Raw genomic sequence first — 27,615 nt, 5'->3', positions numbered from 1 at the left:
TTCATCACTGCTAGTCTAAAGACTACTATCTGAGAAGTGGTAAAATAGTCAGAACATATAATTTATCTATCACGGTGGGATATCTTTTGATATAAGATTAAATAATATAATTAAAGCAATTTAGTTCCAAATAAACCCTATTTTCAAAGAAGCATATGTACATGTATAAACTTTAGAGAATTGTTACTTGGCAATATGAGGAATCACTGGCATAGGTAACTGGGGTAATTTAAAATGTTAGATAATACATTATATTTTTAATAGATTTATTTTCCCAATTAAAGAGAATCATTTGTATATATGCAATCAAGAGACTTTATAGTCCAATTCAGCTTACTGAATTTCATTTTTATAATTATTGATAAAATAATTTTGTTTTATTTTCTCTTATATCAAAAAGCTAAAATAAGATTCATCATTCCTTTCCTCCTTTTTACCTAGTTTTAGATAGGCTAATCCGTGCTCAAATACTCTTGCTCCCATCCTAAACACTGCCTGAGATCCCGCTTCTTTAACTATATCTCTTTCCTCTATCTTTGATGCCGCTGGCCTGGCTCCTTCCCCTCTGCATATAAATCTGAAAAAGCCTGCCCCATATTTATGTACCTCTCTACATACTGCCATTTGTCACTTTTCCTTCTTAGCCAAATTTATAAACCTTAAAATAACAAACTTTTGCTCTATTTTCTCACTTCCCATTTATTCTAAATAGTAATTTTACTATTCATCCTAACTATTCCTGTAAAACTGCTTTTACAAAAGTCATTGAGAATGCCCTACTTGTAAAATACTTAACTTTTTTTCTGGTCTAACTTGACCTCTCGGCAGCATCTGATGGTGCTGGCTGCTCCCTCCTTGAAACTGTGTACTCTCTTAATATCTGCAATACCTTTACCTCCTAGATCTTCCTTGTATTATGTGGCATTCTCATCCTACAGTCAACTCCTTGATTCATGATCATATTAGTGCTCTTGCTAGACACCATCCAGGTGTCCCAGTTGTCGTTACCCTTGCCTCAACCAATCCTTCTCAAGTTATTTGAATGAGAAACCAGGAAGTTATCTCTCCTTTGAAAACTCCACCTCTATGTCAGTGGCATATGATGCTAGGATCTTAAACTCCATAGGCACCAAATCAAAAATCATCTTAAACCTACTCTTTCTCCTTGGTTCTTTTTCTGTTCTTGGTATAGACATGCTCATTAAGGTCCTAGCATTACCAAATCTATCTCTACATTGTTTCTCAAAAGTGTTCCTTTCCCCCCATTCCCATTGACACTGCCCTTTTTACCTCTTGCATGGACTAGATAGATACCTAATCAAATCCATCTTACATCCTGCTGCTAGCATAATCTTTCTAAAGCACAACCCTTTCCTGAGTCAAAAATGCCCTATGTCCTTCTGTCAAAAGCCATCTGCATCATGTCCTCCACACAACCTTCAGAAGTCCCCACCAGCAGAGCTATCTCCCCGCTATAGAGCCTTGCAGGATAATATACCTCTATAGCATTCTTCATACTTTGTTTTTATAAGAGTTATTTCATGAATGCCTCTTTTGCAACTCTGCATGTCCCTTAAGGCGGAGAGCAGCGTCACAGCTTAGCCCCAGCGCTTTACAGTGCCCGGCCCAGAACTGCCTCACAGAGCGGTGCCCGAGCGCCGCCCCCCGCCTACTTCTCCATCCGCCTGCGGCTCGCTGAGGGGCCCGTTCCGTGTCTCTTGGAAAAGCAGTTTCTTCATTTTTCGGTATTGCAGGTTATCCAGTTCACGCACAGCATCTTTTGTCCTCTGTATGAGGTCAATCAGGACACGCAGTGGCCGGTCTCGTCGGACAAAGTCATGCTGATTGAGGGAGGGGAAAACAAGAAAAAAATGGTAACGAGAAACATGTCTTTAGGTGCCAGTTGTAGGTACAGCAGTAAATCGGCATAAACCAGTTCTGTGGATTTTGCAGAAATAACAAGATAGGATTTTTGCTTCATGTAGTCTCTCATATTGTAAAAATCTCATAAAGAGATAACTATGCTTTTCTCTTCTCCAAACCCCATTTTGTGGCCTTTGCCCCAGAGTTTACATGAGAACTCTTAATGTAAGAGACCTCTCATCCGACAAGTGATAACACTGACTATAACTGTAAATAGTAGCTGAGCGGCGCTTAACTTTCAAGTCTGAAGCAATGTGAAAAAGCAAAAGCAATGCGGAGAATAGAATATTCTTGCTAAACCTGCCTCAGTCCTCCACCCACCCGACACTACGGCTGCACGTATTTTATTTTTTATTTCTGTGGTCACATATAGTGTATGGCTGAAAATGTGACAGCTGTTAAATTTATTCAGAGGTCAGAATTCTGGACACTTCAACTTTCCTTCGAAGAGTTGTACAACCAGAAAAAAAGGAAAAAGGGCTGCTGAGGAGTGAAAATATCTGCCCCAAAGCCCATAAACTGTTCTTGGCACAAGTGGCCCTCCCTTTCCATATTGTCAATGATCTTTAACACGTATTCTGGTTTCCTGGCTTCTCAGCCTATGCACGTTAGAATGAGGGGATAAAATGGGACAAAAAGCATTGAGAGCTGCTAGAGGTAGGGTTGTTCGTTGTAAGAAGTGTACTTTGAAAGTTCTCTGACAGTCTGAGAGCAGAGAAAGAGAAATTCCGTGATTAACACACTGTCCACCAACCCAATGGAAGTGAACAAAGGTCTGAGGGCTATTTTCAAAGGCACAATGCCCTCATAGCTGTTTGATACTCAAGAGTTCGCAAAACACTACTGTTTTTGAGCAATCAAGAAGTGAAATTATGTTCATTATACTTTCTCTAGAGAGTGGGGAAGCATATCTTATATTCTGACAGAAAATGATCAGAAGTGGGAGGAAGAAGTTTTGTTTCTTAAAGGAAAAGTTTCAGTTATGTGGAAAATTCACTGATGGGAAATTATAATTTGAAGCTACTGGGAAAATGAGACAAACATGGTAGGCCTTAGGTGATGGAATAAATTTTACTTCTTGGTAAGTTTAAAAAGATATAAAAGAGGAACAGGACCACTGTGAGAGAAAAAATCTACATGTCCTGTGGTTCTTCACCCGGCCTTTGCTGTCAGGGAAACTGTGGCTTTTGCTCCTGCTTTTATAAAATATCTCTTCCTCTGCAGAGCCCTTTCTGCAGATGAACACCATTCCCAGAAGTAAGTGTAGCCTGCCTGTTTCAAGATCAGAATGAAATGGAGAAAGGAAATTATTTTGCTATTCCAATGCTTGCAATTATGCAAGAACAAATCAGTTTTTAGTAAACTTGAAGCTATAACTTAGGGTCAAATCTGAAATTATATAATAAAGCAAAAGCAATGCAGAGTACAGAATATTCCTGTTAGAATCTGCCTCAGTCTTCCCTACCTGACACTACCGTTGTATTTTGTTTTCTATTTCTTATCTAACAGTAGCTCCTACCATTCTTTGTCCCTGTGCCTGCTTTATTTTTCTGTAAATAATTTACCACCACTTGACAGTACACCACCATATATTTGTTTGTTTTTATAGTTCTTCATTAGCGTGTAGGTTACGAGTGCAGGAACTACCTTTTTCTTATGTACTTTTATATTATATTTAGTGCTTAAAACAGTGTGTGGCACACAGCAGACAACCAGTAGACACTTGTTGAATACATGGTGGGTGCATTTAATTTGGCTCACCAAATCACATAAAGACTAAATCAAGTCAAATCAAGATCTAAGCATTTACTGACAGAAAAGTTTTCTTCAGGTGTATCTTTAAGTATCTTCTGCTCCATGTGTTTTGCTTTGTTCTTTGGGAATAACAGGTTGGCATATGTTAGGTCTCTTTCGTCTCCTACATGTGTCATCTTCTCTATAATCATCTTTAGGAATTTTTCATTTGCCTTTAATTTTGTTTTCTTTCTCTAAGACTATCTACCATAGGAAACACCCTAAATGGATTGGTTTATAATACTGGTTGCTTCTGATTTTAATGTTATGTTTTCATTTTCCTCTTCCATTTCTTTCTTTACCTCTGCCCACTTGCTTTTTATATGCTTTTTTTGCCTACTGCCCTAAAATTCATCGTTGAATCCTTGTAGTATATTCTTCTTGGAGGTTTTTTCCATCCTTAATTGTAATACAGTCCAAATTTATTATTTTTCCCCTTCATGGGAATGCTTTTCATGCCCTTTAAAAAAATCTTTGCTTATTTCAAAGTAATAAAGATACTATTTCATCTTGTATTATGGTGTTTTGTCCTGGTTGCCATTTTCCCCTCTAGAAATGTGGAACTGTTGCTAAGGCATATAGACTAGCTTATATCTGGAACATGTGGCGGCTCTACACCAAATGCGAGTCAGGTAGAGTCCTCTGCCCCATTGCTTCTGTCACCATGTTCCTATGGCCTGAAACCCACAAGAAGAAAAACTTGCCTTTGGGTGGAAAAACTAGTTCGCTTCAGACCTACATCTTCAAGAAAACTAAAAGCCAGAAAATGATAGAGAAATGTTTACAGAGGTCTAAGAAAAAGAAAATGGAAACCAAGATTTTGTGATCTAGCTAAAGTACTCTTCAATTACAAAGGTAATTGACAATTTTTAAGCTTCTCTAATTTAGGCAATACAATCCTTCAGAGTTTTTCGTTGTACAACATGCATACAGAAAAAAGGGAAAGAAATCTGGACTATTTTGCGGCAGAGAAAAGATATTTCTATTTTAAATGATTCCCATGTATTTCATTGATATAGATGGAACATGTCACCTATGCATAAGGTCTATAATAAAATGTTACATGAAAAAAGATTTCAAAAATATGATGTTTAAATCAAATGAATGCAGTTAACATGATATTCTTATCATCAAGATGTATGATGGAATGCTATGCAAATGTCTGCTTTATATATTTATCATATATCTTCACTGCCTGATGATTTGGCAACAACCTAAGTGAAAATCTCAGAGTTGTCATTTAAACCATTGGAAGACTCTGTCCTGAAAGTTCATATAGATATTAGTCGTAGGAATATCACAATAATAACCAGAGCAAGGAGAAATATTCTTTGTTGTAAGTCAAAAACAGGGGTGGGTATAAGAAAAAGGAAAAGAGAGGGGAAAACTATTCACAGGGAATATATATATAGCACATACATTGAGGTAATCTTGCTATTTCTATGCCTGGCTCCTACCTCTGGATGAATGACAAGGCAGCACGTCCTAATCCAGTTTGTCATGATGAGCTGCTGCAGGAATGATTTACTACTATATTCCACTACAACATGACTTTAAATCCCCCTCCTCAAATATAAATTTGAAAAATTATTTTATTAACCAATGTCACCCCAATAAATTCAGTAAAAAATTATTTTTTTAAAAAGATGGGAAAAAAAAAGAAACGAAAATTACCCGTAATAGTTCCGCTGATGTTGGCCTTTCCTGAGGTATTTTCTGTAAGCAGTAATCAACAAATATCCTAAAAGAGTCTGTCCTGTGTGTGCAAATACATCAAAAAATAAAATAAAATCAGGGTCTGTAGAACACTAGTATTACTTAAAATAATTTTCATTACAGGGAAAATTTTACATTTTAGGTTTTTAATAAAATATTTTTGGAATATTAGGAGAAGTGAGCCATTTTCAAGTTTTTAGTATCAAAAATCAATTCTTTTGGATAATGAGTGTGACACTTCAAGATAGTCAACACATCAACATTTCTTAATACGCAAGCAAGGCCAAATAGTAATATACATCAGAGAGTGAAAATACTATATTTACATGCAATAGTTTTATACACATTTTTCCCCCAAAGATGGTTCACTCTCATAAGTCTCAAGCCTATATTCTCCGTGACCAGCTGGTAACTCCTCCATCACCCACAGCCTATAACCAGGTACTGAAATTTGATGCGTAAAAGTCAGAGAACCAGGAAATGTGCTTCCTGGATGAAAACGCTTCCCATCTTGAAAGGTCCATTTTGTCTACTCTTCTTTGTCCTTTTGCTAAAACTCTTGTGGCCCCAATGGTTACCGACTTGTCATAATGCTCAGCAGGGAAGATCGCATTTTTTGAATACATAGTATATATTCTGTCTCAATACATTTAAATATACATATAGTAAAAAAATGACAGCTGGAAAGATAAAGACATCAACGATGGTACTTCATCTCTGTTTCGGAGTGATACGAGCTGAGCTGATCAATACGAGACTGCCATGAGTTGAGACTAGAGTTGTTAGGAAGGTAGCAGGGCATGTTCCTGTAGAATTTCAGAGTGTGTGTGTGTGTGTGTGTGTGTGTGTGTGTGTGTGTGTGTGTGTGTGTGAGTGTGAGTGTGTGTGACAGTTAATGCCAACGTCACTCTTTATAACCTGTACAATGAAGAAATGGAATGCTTTCCAGGTCAGATATTTAAAATGAAATGTAATAAAAGTGCCAAATACATATGGTGCTTTTCTTGGAGATTTAAAATGATAGCAGAGTCTTACCATTCATTAGACTGTAACGTTGGGGAGTCATTCTGGGCAATGTGATATAAGGCACTCATTGCATTCATGTTGAAAAGGGGGGGCTTCCGTTCCGCTGAAAGGAAAAGAAACATGATAAAGCAAAGCAGTTCTTGAAAGAAATAAGGCAGACAGAGAAATAAGGAACTATGAGCAAAGCTTTGCTACTAAATCAATAGCTTGTTACTGTCATCATGCCACGTAATCCACTTATTTTAATCTCTTAGGTCAGCCCAGAATAGCCATTCAAAAGAAGCTGCTGGTCATCTTAATGCACATTGGCAAAGCTCCTAACAGACCCATTTCTAGAGAGTGAAAGAAAAATTTATTACATTTTTCACGTATCTTGAAAAGGCTAGTCTTTGCCTATCTTCTCACAATAAGTAAGAACATTGTGAACGAAAAAGGGGCTATGTAGAAAAACTGACAAGTTCAGGGGGCTATGTGGCAGGCCTGACAAGCTCAGTGACCAAAAGTTACCACACATGATGATGATCTGATCATAAATTACTAACTGGGCAGGGCATGATGGGTAGTAAAGCCCCAGGCTAATAGCTTCCTTAGTAAAAAGTTACTCTGCCTTAAGTGAGCCCTGTCCATTGTTCTTGTGCATCTAGGTTGACATATCTTTGAAACGTCAGAGTAATTTTCTTTTCTAGACCCCTTCAGAGGCTTAACCGCCCAACTAAGAGCAGGTGCTTCAGAACTCCTCATTGCTATCTTACTGCCTCCACACCAACTTTGCTTACTGTAAATGTTAAATGTTACCACCCTGTACCCACCAATGTGAAAGAAGTATGTGTCTTCATGTTGCTTTTTATCCAATCCCAGAGATTTCCCTGCTTTGATTTCTCCTGCTTCCTTAATCTACCACCAATGGATTTCATGTAACCTTCCTTATGTTTTCTCCTTTGATTCTACATGTATAAAAAGAACCACCAAACTGCCATTCTCCAGAGCATTTTCTCAATCCATTGAGATTTTGCTTCTGGACACGTCCTCAGTTTGACTTAAATAAACTCTAATAAACTCATAACATTTTTCTATAGGTTTAGATGCTCTTATGTCGACAACATCTTCATGTGTATGTATTTTAATTAAAAAATATGTATTCACTGAAAAAAATTCAGGAAGCAAAGTGAAAAAAAATTATAAATGGAACATCTCAAACATCATGAACACAGTACGAGAGATAAGATAATTCAATTCAATAAGACTGTTCGAAGGATCATCTAGGCTAGAGAACTGGTATGGATGGGGGTGGAGGAGAAATGGGAGGGAAGAGAAGGACAGGTTTTTAAGTAAGATTGTTTTATTAACCACTTCTAAAGTGGTAAATTTGCGGGGGTGTCCCCATTCCCCCCCAAATAAAAATAAAACAATAAAAATAAAGTTTAAAAAATGGTAAACTGGGCTTATCCTATGTAATTCTAAGAAACAGAACAAGAACAAAGGGCAGAAGTAACAGGGAAGATATTTTCACTCATAGAAGGAAGAACCAGTGAAGAGCCAGAGTGGTATAAAACAACCCCCCACCCTGAAGTGAACAACGCTAAGAGTAGTAAACTTTAGGTTACTGACAGTGCTTAAGCAGAAGGCAACTTTACTTATTCATCTGTGATACTTTGGAGGGCCTCTTATAGGTCTCTGATACCTTTGAAAGTGTCTACGATTCTACAGATACTTATTAACCTCTTAAGACAAAACTTTATACTCACTGAACAGCTACCAGTATTATAGGGGCATGAACTGTTAACAAGTGGAAGTTTGAAAGCTGCAGTGTGGACGCATGGATTTATATCTATTTCTAATGCAGAAGAGAAATAACTGGCTCGGGTTTGTTTTATTTTCCAGGAGATAGACTCTAGAAAGCTTCTAGAGCTTGGCTTTCTGACAACTTCAAGTACTTAAAGCCACATGGAACTAGGAATGCATCATGTAACCATCAATGGCTTCCCATCATTCTTAGGACAAAGCCCAGATCCTTAAACGTAGCCCATTGGCCTTTACTAACACGACCCTGGCTAGCTCCAGCACTTCCGTCTGAGAAGCAATCTTCCTGCCTCTCCTCATGTAACCCTCTGCTTCACTGAAAGAACCAAGCTCGCAGGCTCTCACACATGCTCTGCTCTCTGTCTGGACTCACCTCTCACTTTTGTTCCCTAAACTTTATCTGGTAATTCTTGTTAATCCTTCAAGTTTTATCTTAAATATAATTTCATTTCTGTATTAATTTAATAAATATTTACTCCAGGCTCATTATATGCTTATAATCACTTCCTCAGGGAAGCCTTTCCTGACCTCTCAGACTAGGTCTCCCACTAGATGCTGTCATTGCAAATTACATTTCCCTTTCTGCCACCTATCATAACAGTAACTATTTGCGTCGTCTTTGCTAATGTGTCCGGGAGAGCAGGGACAATGTCTTTTATGTTCATCTCTGCATTTCCAGTGTTGCGTGCAGCACCTGGTATTTAGTTTTAGTGGCCAAAGATACCTATAAAATGAGCAAATGAAGATAAGGCAAAGAAGAAACATTGTCAAAAAAGAATCTCTGTGCAGCATGAAGTCACAAAGTGACTGAGAAGAGACAAAGTCTTGGGGCTTACGACAGATACTATGGGATGGCTTCATTCACTAGCAGAAGGAGAGGAGCCTTCTCATTCACTGGAAAAAAATATAAAATTCAGGCTGCTCAGAAGAACACTGAATTTTACAGGAGAAATAGCAGGGAAGGCGGACTGAAGACAGAAGAAAACAGAAATTTAGGAAGAGGAAGGTGAAAGGACAAAGACAACAACAAAAGCCAGCTCTGTGTTGCTCAGATCTGAAATAGGAATGGGAGCACCTGTAAGCAACGGGCACTCTGTCCATAAATGAGACAGGATAGCTGACCTCACGATGGTGGAATAGTTCTAGTATAGAGAAGCACGTGACTAAAGGTATTCCAAACACAGCATAGATCTATGGTCTGGGAAGCCTTTGCTAAATATTAGTTTCTGGGATGCTTTCGCTAAATATTAATTTCATATGGCTTCACATATGTTCAAGTCCTTTGCCAGATGCAGTACATAAATCCTCTGAGTCATGGTGACAGGACTCATTGCTAATCCAGAATACTATAGAGCAAGGGCTGGTAAACTATGGGCCAAATTCACCTAGCAGCCTGTTTTTGTAAAGTTTTATTGGAATACAGCCACCATATTCATTAACATATTGTCTATGGCTGCTTTCATGCTATGCAGCAGAGTTGAGTATTTATGATAGAGAAGTGTATGGCCTGCAAAGCCTAAAGCACTTATCTGGTCCTTTACAGAAAGTTTGTCAACCCTTACTGTGTAATATAATAGTCTGCACACAAACTTCAACATAAGCAGCAGAGTACAAACTGGGAGTGCTTTTGAAGCCACCTTGTGATAGGTAATTTATATTTTCTCAAAAGAAAGGAAAGAGTGGAAGCATAAAAAAGCTGAATTAACTAAATCAAAAGAAAAAAATAATGATTTGTATTTAATTTAAAGACAATGATCACGTTTCTGTGGGTGTTCCAGGTGTGTTTTATGAGATCAAAGTTCAGGAAGATCAGTTCAGTTGTAGCCTTTGGACACCACTCTGCTTGGCAAAGTTCATGCTGAATTGTAGCACCTGGATAGAGCTTTTTTGCAGAGCCACTTTTTATGTTAACTTGGGTGTGGAAAGGAATATAAGTGTACATTCAAACTTGTTTGTACATTCATAAAGGAAGTCTAGAAAGAGATACAAGAAAATAATAATAGTGGTTCCTTACATGTGTTGGCAGAGGTGGGGTAGGAATTGGGCTGATAGTGTCAGGGGAAAGAAGTCCTTTCACTGCATGTCTTTTTATATTTTTTTATTTATAAATCATGCTAATGTTACTTAGTGAAAAAAAAATCCTAACTTTCCTCCTTGAATTGTTTTGTTTTCATTAACATATCTTTAATGTAAAAAAAAGAAAAAGAAGACAAATTGTATATATTTACCATATGTTTGTTTCTTTGTTGGAAGGGGTCAATGAAGCATTTGGAAATGCAATACAAAGTATCCCAAATCATCTTTATAGGGAGGGGAAACATTGTAAGGAAAGAGAAAACCATAGCCTGAGAACCAAACTGGATCTCTGAAATTCTTACAGGATCAATTTGGATATCAGGATAGAGGAAGTAAAATAAAAAATTAAAATCCAAATTTTAAAAATCATATGAAATATTTTTTAAAATGGATTTTTAAAGTATTAAACATTTTTTATTTAAAATGTATACAAATATCTAGATAAAGGCAGTGTTGTGCCAGAGCCAGATCACACTAGCTTTGGAAGGTAAACTGTGCATACCTTTCCCCAGCTTTACATTTAGTGACCAATTGGCAGCTTGAAATTGGCTATGGTGGAAATATTTACACCATGGAAATTGGCAAATGCTACAAATTAGGGCTTTTCGTACCCCCCTCCCACCCCACCCCAAGAGAGTCACTGGTTAAATTTACCTTTATAAACTAAATAAAGGTAACTTTAAGATATAATAAAATTCAAAGTATATAACCAGAGATTACTTGGTATTTTAGACAATTTTAGATAACTGCAACAACATTTGGGGAATAACTTTTAAGCTGGCAGTATCTTCTAAAATGAAGAGTTCTCTAGGGTTGTTCTCTTTATGGGTTGGGTCAAATATAATTTTTAGAGTCAGATCTTCGGTAAGCCTATTTTACTTTTGCAAATTTCCCTTAAACAAGTTGGACTGTAAATCAATTAACAAATACTACCTGAAGGAAGGATATATATTACCACTCATAGTATGGATATGGCTATTTTTTAAATAGTAATACTTATTATCATGTATTCCCACATTGGTAATTGCCATATCTGCTTAAACTTTTACTTAATAACTTGAAAATGTACCAGAGATAAAGCAATCTTCTGATGTTATACAAGAACATGGGGGGAAATAGAATGAATTCACATTGCCTGGCACACTTATACCAATAACTCATTAAATAATGGATGGATGAATAAATTATAATCATAATAATAAGTGATTCTCAAAAACACAACAAAAGCAACTCTTTACTCACCCAGTTCAATACAGGTGATCCCAAGTGACCAAATATCAACTTTCCCATCATACTGTCCTTCGTCCATAGCTAAGATCACCTCTGGAGCCATCCTACCAAACATAATGTGCAAAACTCAAGTTGTAAATTAAAAACTAAATTCACCTAGCCCAGCTGGGCGTGGCTCAGTGGTTGAGCATCGACCTAGGATCCGGGCGATCTGGGTTCGATTCCCAGTCAGGGCACATGTCTGGATTGTGGGCTAGGTAGCCGATCAATGACTCTCTCATCATCGATGTGTCTATCTCTCTCTCTCTCCCTCTCCTTTCCTCTCTCTGAAATCAATAAAGATATATTAAAAAACAAAACAAAACTAAATTCACCTAATAAAGTGACTCAATGAAATAACCGTTTTTGAGGGTATTCTAAAATTTTAGCTGATAAAAATATTACTTCCTTACACAAATCATTTGGGAAAAACACTATTCAAAATGTAAACAATATACTTAGTGATTTACATGAAACAATATATTATTTTCAATAAACCCTGGTTCCACTAGTTCCTTTAAGTTTGGTTTTCAGTAAGTTATTTAATCTTTCTGTATTTTTTCATCTGTAAAATGCAGAGAATTCTAAAAGCTACCTCGGAGAGATTAATTAAGGATTAATATGTATAAAACACTTAAACAAATAAGTTACTTTAAGCAACATGAAAAATATTTCAAAGATATTACAACTTAAAAACAAACAAACATGCTATGGATGTTACTCTGTCCATAATGGATTTTCATTAGGAAGGAAGGGGTCATATCAGTTTAATATGTTCTGTTCTCTAGTAGTGTATATAAGTAGTTGCTTAGTAAATGCTATTTGATGATGAAAAAAAAATTCAAATAGATGATTTTTTTAGTAGGTAAGTCATTTTCCAGGGATTTAAGTTATTTTCTGAGGATACAATAAAATTCCAATGTATCTATGAAAAGAAGGAATGGAATCTTGAATAGAATGAGGTAAAACTAAGTCAGAATGATAAGCTAGGTAAAGTATCAGAGAGCTCAACAGAGACAGGACCTGGATTTCTTTCGCTGAAAGGCAATGTTTACGCTCAGTGGCTACAAGAGGTTAAAGAAGCTACCGTTTTTGCCTAGAGACTCTGCCTCAAGAGAAAAGTTGAAAAGAAACTTTAAATGAAATCTAAAACCTGAGCTTGGACAGCGTGTTGATAATCCTGCTCAGTTTACACACAGTGACATCAGCCTTATTTGAACAATTTAAAGTCACTAGAAATTTTATACTAAGTCAGAGTGTTTCTTTCTGCTAGTGAATTTTCTGTCCTTTAATAAGAGCTCATTTCAAGAGGCATGGTGAGACGCTGTCAAAATAACAAAACAAAACAAAACCTCGTACGTGTACGCATACTTTTAAAACGAGTCATGTTTTCTAATTCTACATACCAGTAAGGTGTGCCCACAAAGGAGTTGGCAGGAGAAGCCATTGAGGCAGATCCAAAATCAGCTAGTTTAACCTGACCTGGCTCTGTTAGAAGAATATTTCCTGCTTTAATATCCCTGTAGGAAAAAATAAGAGGGTTAGAAAATTACTTCTCAATTTTGATTATGGAATAAGGTCAGAGCATGCAATTAATAAGACAAAAACGTTTATTTTTAAAAACCTTGCTCAGATAGCCAGAAGGGGATTTAGTAATTACTGCGTGATGTAAGGGGGCCCAGACTCCTGGGTGTGCTTATAGGTAGGTCATAGTAATTACACTAAAAGGTAGCGCTTTCTTCAGAGGGAGGGGAGGCAACGAGAAAAGAGGCAGACATGTGGACAAGGAAACCTATTCAGCTGCTATGCCTACAAAACCATATTCTCAGATGCTACATCCAGTCGCCAATTGTATTTATTCCTTGTGCTGGAAAAACTGGTGCCGTTTGTAACTGCCTCTTTTTTTTTTTTTCCTTTTCCAAATTACATGACATTTTTTGGAGCCTAAATAAACCTTCAATAACTCTGTATTGACTACCTACCGACAAGCCTCCTCTACACACATACCTTTTCTTTCTTGCCTGTGACCCTTTCTCTCTGCCTTTAATTGTAACTGCAACTCTAAGGCATGTGAGGGTACATGTTATATAGAAGGTGTTATTTTAAAAATAACACTGTACAGTAAAAAGAAGACCCTGAAAGATCAAAACAAACAAGGATTAGGGATTAGGAAATTGCATTTATTGTATTACTGCAAAGAATTGCAAGTGGTTACGACCAAAGCTATTAGATATTTTATGCAGCAAAAAGATTTCAAAATATGATTTTAAAAATTCATTCTTCAGTATGATATTAGGATGACAAGATGTGGATGTGTCCCTTATTCTCTTTAAAAAAGGAGTGAGGTGTAATGAGCACTAGGAACCCAGAGTTGTAAGGTGATGGGCAGTGAAAAGATAAAGCAGAGAGAATGAGGTAAATTTATGTCAAATTGAAAATGATAACATTCAAATACTTCCAAAATAACGTTTCCAAAAATCTTCCTTGAAAATTCAGTTTCTTTCCTCATGATGACATTAGGAATTGGCAGAGAGAACTAAAAAAAAGCATTATTTATTTTTCTTACAACAACAACAAAAAATCTTTTCTCTATTATCTTCAATTACAACATTGACTAGCTAGTCTCTTAAATCAAAATAATAAAATATGAGACACAGAGAGCATTTATAATTAAATAAAGAGCATTCTTTAAAAGTTTTTTGTCTTCTCAATTTCTTTTACATATTAAAAAAGTTGAAGTATGATATAGAATTAACACATTAATGTGCAGATTAAGATGACAAAGGCATAAAAAAAACCTGAACTGTGGCTTTAATAGGAATGAGCAAAATCATAAACAAGCCGGCATTCTGTAATGACATCTTGGTACTAAAGATATATATTTTTAAAAATGTGTCAAATCCACAGAAATTATGGTTCAATTTATTTCATCAATATTTATTATACATGGTTAGTCCTTACAAATAAGCCAAAATCACAGCAGGAATTTTGGTCTGCTTATCTTGAGGAAGTTCTGCTTTTTTAGCACCAGAACTTGTGATGGCTACTCTTTCGTGATTAAAACAGAAGTAAAAGGGGAACCTATGACCTAATGGTTTCATTTCTTCCTAGCAAATGTCAGTGCTTTTTTCTTGTTTTTGAGCCACCTCAGATGCTTTATACATAACTCACATTTCACTACTTCTGCACCATTCGCTGAAGTAACTGTACTAGAAGTTCTTTACTGAGAAAGGGAAAGCATATATTTATATAAGAGAGACTTGTTATTTGCAATTGGAAGGGGAGAGGCAGCTGAACTGGGAAGTAAATATATGCAAGTGAGGCTAATTTTCTTTTCTTTCCTTCTTGACACAGTATCAAAAGGTTGGGGAGCTCTTCTTCAAATTTCCCTGCAAAACCCTACCTGGAGAATAGTTACCATAGAACAGAGATAATGTAAGTCTTCGTGGATATATGGGAGAGACCAAGAGATAGGAACTAAATTCTGGCAACTCTGCTCCTCACATCCAGAAGCAGCAGCAGTCTATTTGCTTCCCATAAAGCCGTAGGCACCCTCAAAATTGGAGCATGCACTAATTTTCAAGGTTCGTTGAATAGATAATCCAATAGCTGAAATGAAAATGTAACTGGTCTCTAATCTTACCTATGAATCAATGCATGAGAATGCAGGTAGGCTAGCCCCTGCAAGGCACCATGAGTAATGGCAGCAATCTCTACTTCCTGAAGTGGTTTCTTGTGAACTGAGGAAGAAAAAAACATTCAGGAGTACATGATCAGTTTTATGCCTCTTTTTATCTTATGCAGCTATACCAGACTCAATTGTAGACATTCTCAAATGACAAACTGGGAACACATTCATCTAAATACACAGGATATATATTTTCTACAGAATAGCAATAAACAATCAGATAACAGAACACCCAAGTATAAAAACAAACAAACAAACCCTCCAAACAAAATAAAATAAAGTCTGATATTCATGGTAATGAATTGTTAATTTATTTGTCAATTGCAAGTCAATTGGCCAGGCCCAAATTTACCAGTTTCTTCTGACATTTTAAACCCTAGAGTGCTTTAGTGCATATTCTCTTCCGCTCTGAAGCCACATATATTACTCCTCTAACTACAGGTTTTCATTATTTGTGAAAGCAGCTAATAAGCAATTCTATTCAGAGATCCAGGATAATATTAGAAAGGTTTTTTTTAAATGTAATTTAAACACAGTCTCTGGTTATAACAGCATCTGCAGAGAACTGGATCAGTTAGATATTTGAAAGGGTTAAATATCAATATTTAATTTAATATCATCTACCTCTCTTTCAGACATAAACGTAAATTTGATGTTTGTGGCTGCACATGCTACATCTCATTAGCCAAACATTTTAGAAGTACCTGCCCAGAGTGGACCATGAACTAAACGAAGCAGCAGGGGGGCTGGTAATCACTACTCAGATACTTTTAGTGACACCACAAAGTTTGCATAGCTTATCCACACAACCCTAAGTCTAAGTGATTTCCATTTAGTTTGCCCAAATTGGACTTTAATTTAGGAGCAGATAACATTCTGGTCAAGGTAAAACAGAAAGGAGGGGCCAGTGTTTTGATTCTTACCTTCTAACAAATCAGAGGCTGAGCCTAGGCAGTACTCCATCACTAACTGTAAGAGATTAAAATAATGAGCAGAACAATAAAGGTTAATAAGAAACTGCCAAAACCAACCAACCAACCCAGGACCTGAGAATACTAGAAGAATAAATATTCTGATGTATCTCACCCTGGAGTAAATTTTGGTCAACTGGCACTAATTGGTTTTTACCATTTTTATCATTTGTTTTTGTTATCTCCTACTTGGAACTGGAATTAGTCTAAGACTATAAGGGAATTGGATATGAAAATACTCACTGGAAATGGTCAAGCTGAGAGATCTCAAACTTATTTATTTACTAATAAATTCTATACCATATTGTTTCAAAAAGGGATTTAAGGTGGCTTAGGTTGCACTACAAATTAAATTCTATAACTTGGAAAGTGGCAACCAAATACATGAGCCAGTAAAATCTATAATAGGAAATATAAGTTAAATAAAATAAACCAATAATAAGTAGTAAATTCCTTATTTTCACATTTAAAAAGTGCTAAACAGCCCTGACCAGGTAGCCCAGTTGGTTAGAGCATCGTCCTGATACACAAAGGTTTCAGGTTTCATCCCCACTCAGGGCACATACAAGAATCAACTGGTGATTGCATAAATAAGTGGAGCAACAAATTGATGTTCCTCTTCCTCTCTCCCTCTCTTTCTCTCCTTTCCTCTCTCTCTAAAATCAATAAATTAAAAAAAAAAAATTTTTTTAAGTGCTAAATAAGAAAATATTTAGTATTTGCGTCTATGGAAACAAGATCATTTACTTCCACCTTCATTTAAAAAAAGAAGAAGAAAATATTGTTTAGAACTCAATCTAAAGATGTAGCCTGTTATCATTACATTAGCTTGAATTCCTGAGAGATATTTAAATTTATGTCTTAAAATAATTTGAAAATAATGTTATTAAAATGTTATTGATATTTATTGGGTTTGCAATCTTGGGGGGTTTTATAAAAGCAAAAATATGAAAACTCTTTCTTTACTTCCAGGATAGATTTTTCAGGTGTTCCAGACTACTGATTTGTAGTCAAGGTCAGAACTGTGAGTGCTCAGTGACTAGTCCCCACATACACACACAAGCAAACAAACTCCTACAAATTACTTTTTATTTTAAAAACTCATACTCTCATTATAAAATACAAATTTCCTATAATAACCTAGACATAACCAATATTAATATATTGATTCCTTTAATTAAAAATTAGTATGAAAACATGTATCTATATATTAGGTCCCTTGTGTTATCAAAATAACAGGAGAATATGAGGTATATAATATTAATAGATAATAAATATTACATATAATATGTAATTATATATACTATGCAATATTATATATTCAACCTCATATTTTTCTAAGTTGTTCCAGTAGTAATGCAATGCAAGGTACATAATACATATAGAAATATATGTTATATACAGTATATTGTATAATAAAGTATATATTTATATATCTAAATTACACTACACATAATATTAAATATATGAATATATAAAAATTATTGTATTACTAGAATAATTTGGAACAATATGAGAAGCTTTGAAGTTTAAAGTTTAGAAACTTTAGTATAGTTTTCTGCTTATCATGAAAAGTAGGCAGATTTATAAACATTAATTTTATTTCTTATTGTGAAATGAAAGAGTCCACATAAGTGATTATAATGAATGGTAGCCTTTAATATGCACTATTTTTTCAGCTTTATCAAGGCATAATTGACAAATAAATACTTGTTTCTTTAATGAATTTTGATGGAAACATTTCTCAATTGTATCACATATTTTTCTAATTTCTTTTTCTTTCCTTTTTTTTTTAACAGGCGAAAAAACAATTTAATACATGAGAATCATAAGATGCTCAGATCCTAAAATAAGGCTCCATACTTTTCTAATTTCTTAAATGAGTAACTTAATATGCATATTTAACCTCCTTAAACTGGGTATATGGAATATGAGCATAGAGCTTTAAAATCTAATGGAGTAAATATTCTATATTTATATATTTTAAATTACATATTAAACAACTCCATATTTTTGTCACAAATATTCTTTTCCCTATCGTTTCCATAACACAAGGGTCCTGAGCTGTGGCTGGTCGTTTGCTCCTGACACTAAACAGCTTTCATTGCTGCTTTTAAAGTATTAGGTCTGCATTCTGGCTTTCCCAGCTTCTTCTTTATGGTCAGATTAGTCTTGTGGCTGTTTGTAGGTGTGCCTCCAACAGCTCAGTCCCTCAAGTTTCTCTAATTAACCTATCAAGTCCACTGTAGACAAAGACCAGGTGACCAAGCTATTAGGGCTCTGTGTAACCTAAGAATAAACAGGTTTCAAATAAGAGCTCAGAGGATTTTTCTGAAGACGGAACGTATGAGATTGAACATTTGATACTGTAACATTTATTCTGCCTGCTCAAAATCCCTTTCTTGACCCCTTCAAGTCTGCTGAGATTGCCAGAGAACTGATTTCCAGACAACGAGATACTCCTCTGATTAATTTCTCCTCGGACCAGAAACAATGGCTCTAGATATCTTAAGAGTTACCTAAACAGAAATGTTTAAGTATACTGTTCGATATGATAGTCCATCTGGGAACAAAACCCCAACTCCCTAAGTGGAGGCCATGTACAGGAAAGGCCATAGTACATGGTAAGCACTCAATAAGTGATAGTTAACTTGGACTTTAAGTTGGAATGTGCAATCTGAATTAAGTACAAAGTATAACATTTCATGTACGAAACAATGCCCAACAGAAACACAATCATGTAAAAATACACTAAGAAGATAGAGTAGAACAAAATATTGTTTCATTTTAATTATTGTTAGGCCCTGTTTGATAAAACTCAGGCTCTGTAATACCAAGCACAATTCTGAACTGTGCAGGAACTGGAGCGGGGATGAAAACTGTCAAAGATAAAAATTCTAGGATGAGAACAGAGGGCCCTGCCCTTTAGTTTCATAAGTAAATCAGTATAAAATCATGTTAACTTTTCATCATTTCTTCAATGAGTGTTTATAGAATGTAATTTCTCCTAGACTAGATATCATTCTTACGGAATATATAGCATATGGCATACTCTGAGGCATTAACAAATGTGAAATACTAATAACAAAAGTCAGATGAGGCAAAAATGGGACTAATAATTTTACAGATCAAAAAGATAAGAGAGAAAAATAGAAAAAATTTTAATAGAAAAAGAATAGATAATAGAAGTCCTCTGACTTACCCAAGCAGTGTGCTCTTTCAAGTAACAACCTTTGTACTCAATGGTATTAGGATGCTTCAACTGTCGTAAAAATTTGACTTCCTTAAGAATATCTTGCCATTTCTATTGAAGTCAGAAAAAAAAAGTTATCGTTCTAAAGCTTAAAACAGTATTTTATTATCAAGTACACATATATCATGTTCTTTTTATTTTTTAAATGAACAATGTAAATGTTTAATAAATGAAGAAGCTATTTAATCTTGTGTTACTTCTTTAAGTTTGAATACATGTAAATGCAAATCTAACACCAAATATATATTTAAATCCATTATACTAACCCATTTATTCCACAAAATAGTTGACTGAGTTAGAATATTAGGGATGCTTATTGAATGCTCCACAAGGAGGGGGAAAAAGAATTATGATTAAAAAATATTTAAAGAACTCTGTTTCACCCAGCTGGGCATGGCTCAGTGGTTGAGCATCGACCTAGGATCCAGGAGATTAGGGTTCGCTCCCAGTCAGGGCATATGCCCAGGTTGCAGGCTTAGGCAGCCGATCAATGACTCTCTCATCATTGATGTTTCTACCTCTCTCTCTCCCCCTCCTTTCCTCTCTCTGAAATCAATAAAGATAAACAAACAAACAAACAAACAAACAAATAAATAAAAGAACTCTGTTTCTCCAGTCAATTTCATATGAACTTGCTTATGTCAGTTTGGGTATACAACTGTGTTTAACTTACCTCATGTGTTTGCTTCCCACTATAAGACATTTTCTTAACTGCCACCACTTCATTGGTGTGAGCATTTGTGGCCTGTGTTAAGTCAGTGAAAAAATAAAAAAAAGAATGAATGAAATTTCAGCCAGTTTAACTTAAATATTTGACTAGAGACTTTAAATAACATTCTCACATTTCATTATCACAATTTAAAGATAGTCCAACTTTTAATAGGCTAGGTAGACAGTTCCATTCCACTTTAAAGAAAGTTTATCTTTATTCCTTTTTATATACATGCAAAGGTTACATGAAAAAAAAATTAGGGTTAACAAAATATATCCAATCAAACAGAAACAAATCATATTTCCAAAACATCCACATTGGCTTCATCATATAGACCATCCATCAATAGAGAACCAGCTAAATAAATATGATACAGTTATATAATGAAGTACCCACTACAAGAATGAGGTAATCTATATATAGAAACATGTCAAAAATATCATGACAAAAAAACCTGTATGGTATGACCTCATTTTTGCAAAATAGTAATAATGTGGGTATATGTGCAGAAAAGATTATAAAAAAATTTATTCCAGAATATATATTAGTGATAATCCCTAAGCAGTGCTGTCTGAACTTTCTGTGATGATGGAATTGTTCTATATCAATATTGTATATGGTACCATGTGAAACGCAGCACATGTGACTGAGGAAATGGATTTTAAATTTTATTTAATTCTAATTAACTTAAATTTAAATGGTGGCTACTGTACTGAACAGTGCAGCAGAAGGTAAAATTAATCTTAGGATGGATTTTTACTTTCAAAGTTACCTATATTTTATAAGAATGTATTACATATGTACATACACACATTTGCGTGGGTGTAAGTCATCTTTATAGATTGCCTTGTCTCGTAATTATGTGTCTTCTCCAAACCCCAAATATAAGTTTATTGAAAGCACACATGAAAACTATAAATAACTCAAGTAATATTCTTTTCCTCCCAATTTACTTGAGATTTAAAACTAGGTAATTTTCTAAAATTGTTCAGAAAAATAAATATAAGACATTAAAAGATGATCTAATTCTGACTTTCTTTTAATAACAGGGCTGCATCATACCCCTGATGTAAGCAAGTTATTTTGGTTCCAGAACATTATTATTGTGGACCAGGGAAGCTATAGCAGTGGTTCTGAGGTAAAAGATTAGGATTCACTCACAGATAAAATCAGGTCACCAATTTTTGAGAAAAATGCATAATCATTTTCCTAAATACATCTAATTAAAGAAACTCCTCAGATATAACAATGGTTTCTTTTTGATTTAAAATGTTAAATTCAAACAATAAACAATAACTTGCTAATGTAAACTGAATTCAACCCTAGGGTCTTACTGAATGCCAAAATGCAGAGAAAATTAACATATACTAAAAAAAATTTTTTTACAAGCACTTAGGAGACAGTGCCTATTATAATAACAAGGTATCCACAAATTATAGTTTGCAAATCAGCAGGACTCTTCAAAGGCATTTTTTAGATATTTTATTCATTTAGAAGGAATACACTGACTTGTTATAAACAAAAATCTCTCACATTTTGCTGGCTTTTAAAATTTAACATTAAGACTGTGCTTGCAATTTACATCAACAAAGAAAAGCTGATGTAAATTCAGTATTACAATAAAGGTTAGAGGGACTATATTTGAAAAGTGGATATTTTGGGCATGAATCTATGTACTGTGAAGCTTAAGGAGCTTGGGAAAGGTATAGGAAATGCTTAAACAATGAAGAATTTTAACTTACAGTTCGAGTGTTTAAAAAACAAAGCCTTAACCTTTACAAAAAGGAAAAAAAAAAAAAAAGATCCACAGAAATGGAATCAGATAATATTATTTAAATGCTTATTATAGTAATTTATAATCAGTGCTATGTGGAACCAGAGACATGAACAAAGAACCACCTTAAAATAAAAAATATATTTCTTTAGATTCACAGCGTAATCATTACTTAGAATATGGTAAGTATACTTGCTTACAGAATCTACCTACTGGGGCAGAGACTTAAAATTTGAAAAACATTTCCATATTGATTTCTTTATAGATATGAAATTTTTAATGCAATTTTATACTAGTTAAAATTCAGAACTGAAACTTTAAAAAAAATCAATATTTTAATACAGGGAAAGGAAACTATAAATGGCGGTCTCAGCTTCCAGTGCTTCACACTGTATTATGAATTATTACAAGCTCTAAAAACTTCAAGCTTTATTCTTGAAACTTACACTCATACTTAACTCTTCCAATAGTCTCAATGGTCTCAGTAACTTGAAGTAAGATCACTGATTCAAGGAGTATTTGTTGAGAACTTACAATGTGTTCTTGATATTCTATTAACCATTTTCCAGCTATATTTAGATTACTGTAACTTTTTGCTAGTTTATAGAGAAATACAGAAATTAAGCATAAGCTTTTCTTTTGCCATAGTTATTAAGAGTCAACTAAAACTAAAAGGTAATTATACATAGAACAACAGAACTAAATTATTTGCTTTTGGTGGATTACAGATGTTATGCTGAATTGAACAAGGCAACACTAGAACCCTGGAAACTTTTTGGTTGTGCTTAAGTGAATACAAAAATAAACATGCTTAGACCTTTTTTCTTTTCCTTTCTTTAGATTTCTGTTTTTTATTTTTCAATTCTAGTTGCCATACAATATTATACTTATTTTCCTTTAACAGCGAATTTCTTACTAGCATTTGTTAATGCTACTAATTTCTGAATTACTTACATAAATCTAAACACACAGACATTTCATCAAGTTATTAATTTCAATTTTGTCTGAATATAATATATACTCTCAGCTGATTGATTCTGCAAGAACTGTGTCAGCTTACAATTCACTTGAAACATATTTTCTGGCATCATTCTGTGTAAAAGCTGTAAACTACAGAGTCTAACAGAATTACAGTGTTTAGGTATAAAAACGTGGGTTGCTAGACTCTGGTCTTAATGGCTTGCTAGTATGACTATGACTCATGAAAAGCACTAATTAGCAGTACCAAATTCTCTAAGTTCTTCATTATTCATTCATTCTTCAAATATTTATCAGGTGTTCAAAATTTGTTGGGTATTTGGCTAAGTGCTAGGGATAGAATTGTGAGTAAATATGCCCAATACCTATCTCTCTTCTAGGAGGATAGATAGTAACAAAAAAAAAATCCTGACAAACTAATGTAAAACTGCAACTATGATGTGTGCTATAAAGAAGGGTATGCTTTACTTTGAGAGCCATAGGTGGGGGGATGTGACTTAGGCAGGCTAGGGAAGGCCACCCTGACAATATGAGGCTTCAGCTGAGAGCTAAAGCATGAACAGGAATTAGGAAGGTAAAGATAGAAGGGGAAACACTCCAGAGAGAACAGTTTATACAAAGAGCCTATGGTGGGTGATCAAAAGAAAGCAACTCTATTATAGCTAGAGCAATCAGGCACAGATAGGAACCACATCATGAAGGACTTTTTAGGCTGGCTACCATAGGATTTTGATTTTAGCCTAACCACAGAAAGAGCCTCCCTGAAGGCTTTATAGTGAAAAGGTGATACAATCAGATTTACTTTTTTTTTAATTATCCTCAAGCTTATTGTGGTATGGACAATAGATTGGAGAGAGACCAGAGTGGATGCATGCACGAACATCAGTTAGGAGGCTCTAGCAGTTATCCAAGTAAGAGACAACAGTCTTCTTAATTATAAGGGTATGAGTAACAAGAAGGAGAATCTAGTAGCAGGGAGGGGGGAGCAACACAAATATTACTCTGGTTAGTGAGAAAATCCATTTTTAAGGTAGTACCTATGTGACCACTATAGATAAAAGGTTAAAGCTTTTTTTAAGTTTATAGTAAAGTGTCAATTAATTCCCCTTAATCTGTTTTTTAGTGGTTTATGGGCTCATATGGGCCTGTACTACTCACTTTTTTATACAGACAATATATAGTTAATGATTACATTTCAATTTCAAAGCCACGCAGGTATATTTCTGATTTCTCTAGTCTATCATTATCAACAAATAACATATATTTGGTGCCTACTGTAAACAGGGCATTGTACTAGCCTTTCAAGTTATAAAGATGTATTAGAAATAGCCCTCATTTTCAAAAGGCATACACTCTAAATAGACAAGAGTTAGACAGGGACAGGGAGGCAATGCACAGAGTTTTCTAGGTACGAGCATGTCATAAAGGCTCTAAGGGAGGAAAAAGCTTGGCATACAGTGGAAAGGCAGAGGGCTCAACTTCAACCTTATAACTTTTTTATTTTTTTAATTATATCTTTATTGAATTCAGAGAGAGGAAAGGAGAGGGAGAGAGAGAGAGATAGAAACGTCAAAGATGAGTCATTGATCGGCTGCCTCCCACTCGCCCCCGACTGGGGATCGAGCACGCAACCCGGGCATATGCCCTGACTGGGAATCGAACCCTGATCGCCAGGATCCTAGGTCGACGCTCAACCGCTGAGCCATGCCCGGCTGGGCCAAGCTTATAACTTTTTTATACTACCTTAATCGCAGAGTTAGTTGACATAGATAACCATTGACTTGAATAATGCCTAGAATTCTGAGACTGGCTTTTCAGCAATGACTATTTGTCTCTGCTGTAAATACCACTTAATTTGTAGAATAAACATTAAAGCCAAGTGTATTTTACAAGTAATAGAATGTGTAGAAGTCAAACTTTCTTAATCTGATCTATCTAAATGATTCTTTTCAATTACTTACAAAATAAACTGCTCCGAAACTTCCATGTCCAATCTCATGCAAACCAATAAAAAGTTCTTCAGGATCATCTTTGTAGAACAGATCAGCAATCTCTGGGTCCTTTGGCACCCCTTTACGCATGATGACCAAACGTTTTGCTTTTGATATCCCAGTTAGCTTTCTTTCTCATTGACAATGGTTTTTTTTGGTAAATTTTTAGTACCTGTAGAAAAATTAAGTTTGACATTAACTTATTTCTAACACATTTTGTTTGGTGGCAATACAAGTTGATATTAAAAAGTATTATGGTCTTACAACTCCATAACAAAGACAACCCAAAAGAAAAATGGGCAAAAGATTTGAATAGACATTTCTCCAAAGATACACAAGTGGCCATTAACACATGAGAAAACACTCTACAACATTAGTCATTAGAAAAGTAAAATTAAAACACTGAGATACCATTTCATACCCACTAGGATGGCTATTATAAAAAAGTGAGATAATAAGTATTGGTAAGGATGTGGAGAAATTGAAACTCTCTAACACTACTGGTGGGAATGTAAAATAGTGCAGTCATTTTGGGAAATAGATTGGCAGTTCATCAAAAACTTAAACACAGAGTTGCCATTTGACCCAGAAATCCTACTCCTTGGTACTTAGCCAAGAGAAATGAAAACATATGTCCACACAAAGACCTGTGCAAGGATATTTATAGCAGTTTACTCATTATAGCCAGAAGATGGAAACAACCCACATGTCCGTTTGGTGAATGAATAAACAAAATGTGGTCTATCCATACAATGGAGTACTATTCAGTCATAAAATGAATGAAGTACTGATACATGCTCCAATATGGATGAACCCAATAAACATGCTAAGTGAAAGGAGCCAGTCTCAAAAGTCCACATGTTGTATGATTCCGTTTATAAAATACTTCCAGAATAAGTAAATCTATAGAGACAAAGTAGATTATTGGTTGCCTAGGCCTGGGGGGAAGGATGGTTTGTGGGGATAACTAAAGAGTATTGGCTTTCTTTATAGGGTGATGAAAATGTTTTAAAATTAACTGAGTTAATGGTAACACAACTGTTAATATACTAAAATCCATTGTATACTTTAAACGGCTAAATTGTATGGTATAAAAATTATATCTCGCCCTGGTTGGTGTGGCTCAGTTGATTGGAGTGTCATCCCATACACGGAAGGGTCACAGGTTTGATTCTGGTTAGGGCACGGGCCCAGTTAGAGGGTTTGATCCCCAGTCGGGGCACATGCGAGAGGCAACTAATCGATGTTTCACTCTCACATCGATGTTTCTCCCCCTCTTTCTTCCCCCCCTTCCTCTCTCTCTAAAATCAATAAAAAGCATGCCCTCAGGTGATGATTTAAAAAAATTATATCTCAATAAATATGTTTTTAAAAAGCATTTTGGTCTAATTAATATTGAAATAATAACAGTTAACATTAAGCCTTACTATGTATCAGGCAACATTAACTACCACATATATATATATTAACTCCTTTAAACCCCACAACAAATCATAATATAAGACTTTCTTATGTGTATTACTACAACAAAAATTTTATTTCCAGAAAATAATTTGATAATTGAAATCAACTTTAGCTCATTTCTTTTAACCAAGTAGTTCTCTATATTGTAAGCTATAACTGAGAATAATAAAAATCTATAAGGAAATAACTTGAAACTAAAAAGTTTTATAAAAGAATATTTTATCCCTATTTTACTAATATTTTCTTTCCCTATTAATGTATTTTTCTTACAAGTATACTAAAAATCAATTATAGAAAAACCAGAATGTACAAATTGTTTCCATTTTACAGGAGAAAGCTAAGTCATGGATCATGGACAATACCTTTTTGTGTATGGCACAAAATATACTGTGTTGCTCAAATTCATTTTAGCAGCAATCTTTTCTTCCCCTTTTATAACGTCAGTCTTTTGTATTTATGGTACACCTATGGAAAGAGAAGAATAAAATACATAATTATAGGGGCAAAATTAAAGAAGCAATAATTGATAACAGTAGTTTTAAATATTTACAAATTTAATATTACAAAGTTAAAATTTTATCTTCATCTGTTTGTGAATGACAAATGTAAAAGGTAAAATTTTCACAACAGAGACACAGGCTACTCTTTTGCAAGCAATACCACGAAAACAAATGTGTCATTAGATTTCAGAATCTATATCGAGGCTTCCACTGGTTTGTTTGAGTCCAGGGAAACTCAATAGAGGCTACCAGTAGACAGGACTTATCTGACAGCACACAGTGATGCTACTGATTGTCTGTCAGTAAGGCTTATATTCTGAATTGCTTTTCCAATAGGCATGATGATTTACACTGAATCATCTATCTTCCCTTTCCTAGGCTCTACTATAACCAATCTCCTGCATTTGGGGAGTAATGATTATTCTTTATTATCTATTTAAGAAGGACATGCCCAATGTAGAAAATCTGGGAAATATATAATATTATGAAAAAACCCCCTATAATCCTATCCAGGATGAACTCCATTAACAATCTGGCATACGTTTCTCCAAGCACATATTTATTTCTTCATTCCCATATTTATTTAGTTATACAGCTAAGATCACATTTATACATATAATTTCACAGACCATCTCTTTTATCTAACTACATTATAAGCATCTTGCCATGTCATCAAACAC

At 34.9% G+C, this 27,615-nt stretch overlaps 1 protein-coding gene across 1 annotated transcript in view; it reads right to left on the bottom strand.

Moving 5' to 3' along the window:
- TAOK3 (TAO kinase 3) overlaps positions 1 to 26,889 on the bottom strand; it is a 63,977-nt gene extending 37,088 nt beyond the window's left edge. Inside the window, exons 1-11 of the mRNA XM_016201613.2 lie at positions 26,798 to 26,889; positions 24,942 to 25,143; positions 20,190 to 20,261; positions 19,466 to 19,567; positions 16,216 to 16,261; positions 15,248 to 15,344; positions 13,011 to 13,124; positions 11,578 to 11,669; positions 6,469 to 6,562; positions 5,392 to 5,473; positions 1,674 to 1,841 (exon numbers count right to left, since the gene is read on the bottom strand). Coding sequence (XP_016057099.2) covers positions 1,674 to 1,841; positions 5,392 to 5,473; positions 6,469 to 6,562; positions 11,578 to 11,669; positions 13,011 to 13,124; positions 15,248 to 15,344; positions 16,216 to 16,261; positions 19,466 to 19,567; positions 20,190 to 20,261; positions 24,942 to 25,061 — 987 coding nt within the window. The 5' untranslated portion in view covers positions 25,062 to 25,143; positions 26,798 to 26,889. The remainder of the gene's footprint in view (positions 1 to 1,673; positions 1,842 to 5,391; positions 5,474 to 6,468; positions 6,563 to 11,577; positions 11,670 to 13,010; positions 13,125 to 15,247; positions 15,345 to 16,215; positions 16,262 to 19,465; positions 19,568 to 20,189; positions 20,262 to 24,941; positions 25,144 to 26,797) is intronic.
- Between the last annotated feature and the right edge of the window lie 726 nt (positions 26,890 to 27,615).

The sequence above is a fragment of the Miniopterus natalensis genome, chromosome 20 (genome assembly GCF_054644295.1).
Source record: "Miniopterus natalensis isolate mMinNat1 chromosome 20, mMinNat1.hap1, whole genome shotgun sequence".
Taxonomy (NCBI): Eukaryota; Metazoa; Chordata; class Mammalia; order Chiroptera; family Miniopteridae; genus Miniopterus; species Miniopterus natalensis.
The sequence above is the reverse complement of the archived record's forward strand: the minus strand, read 5'-3'. Positions and strand labels throughout refer to the sequence as shown.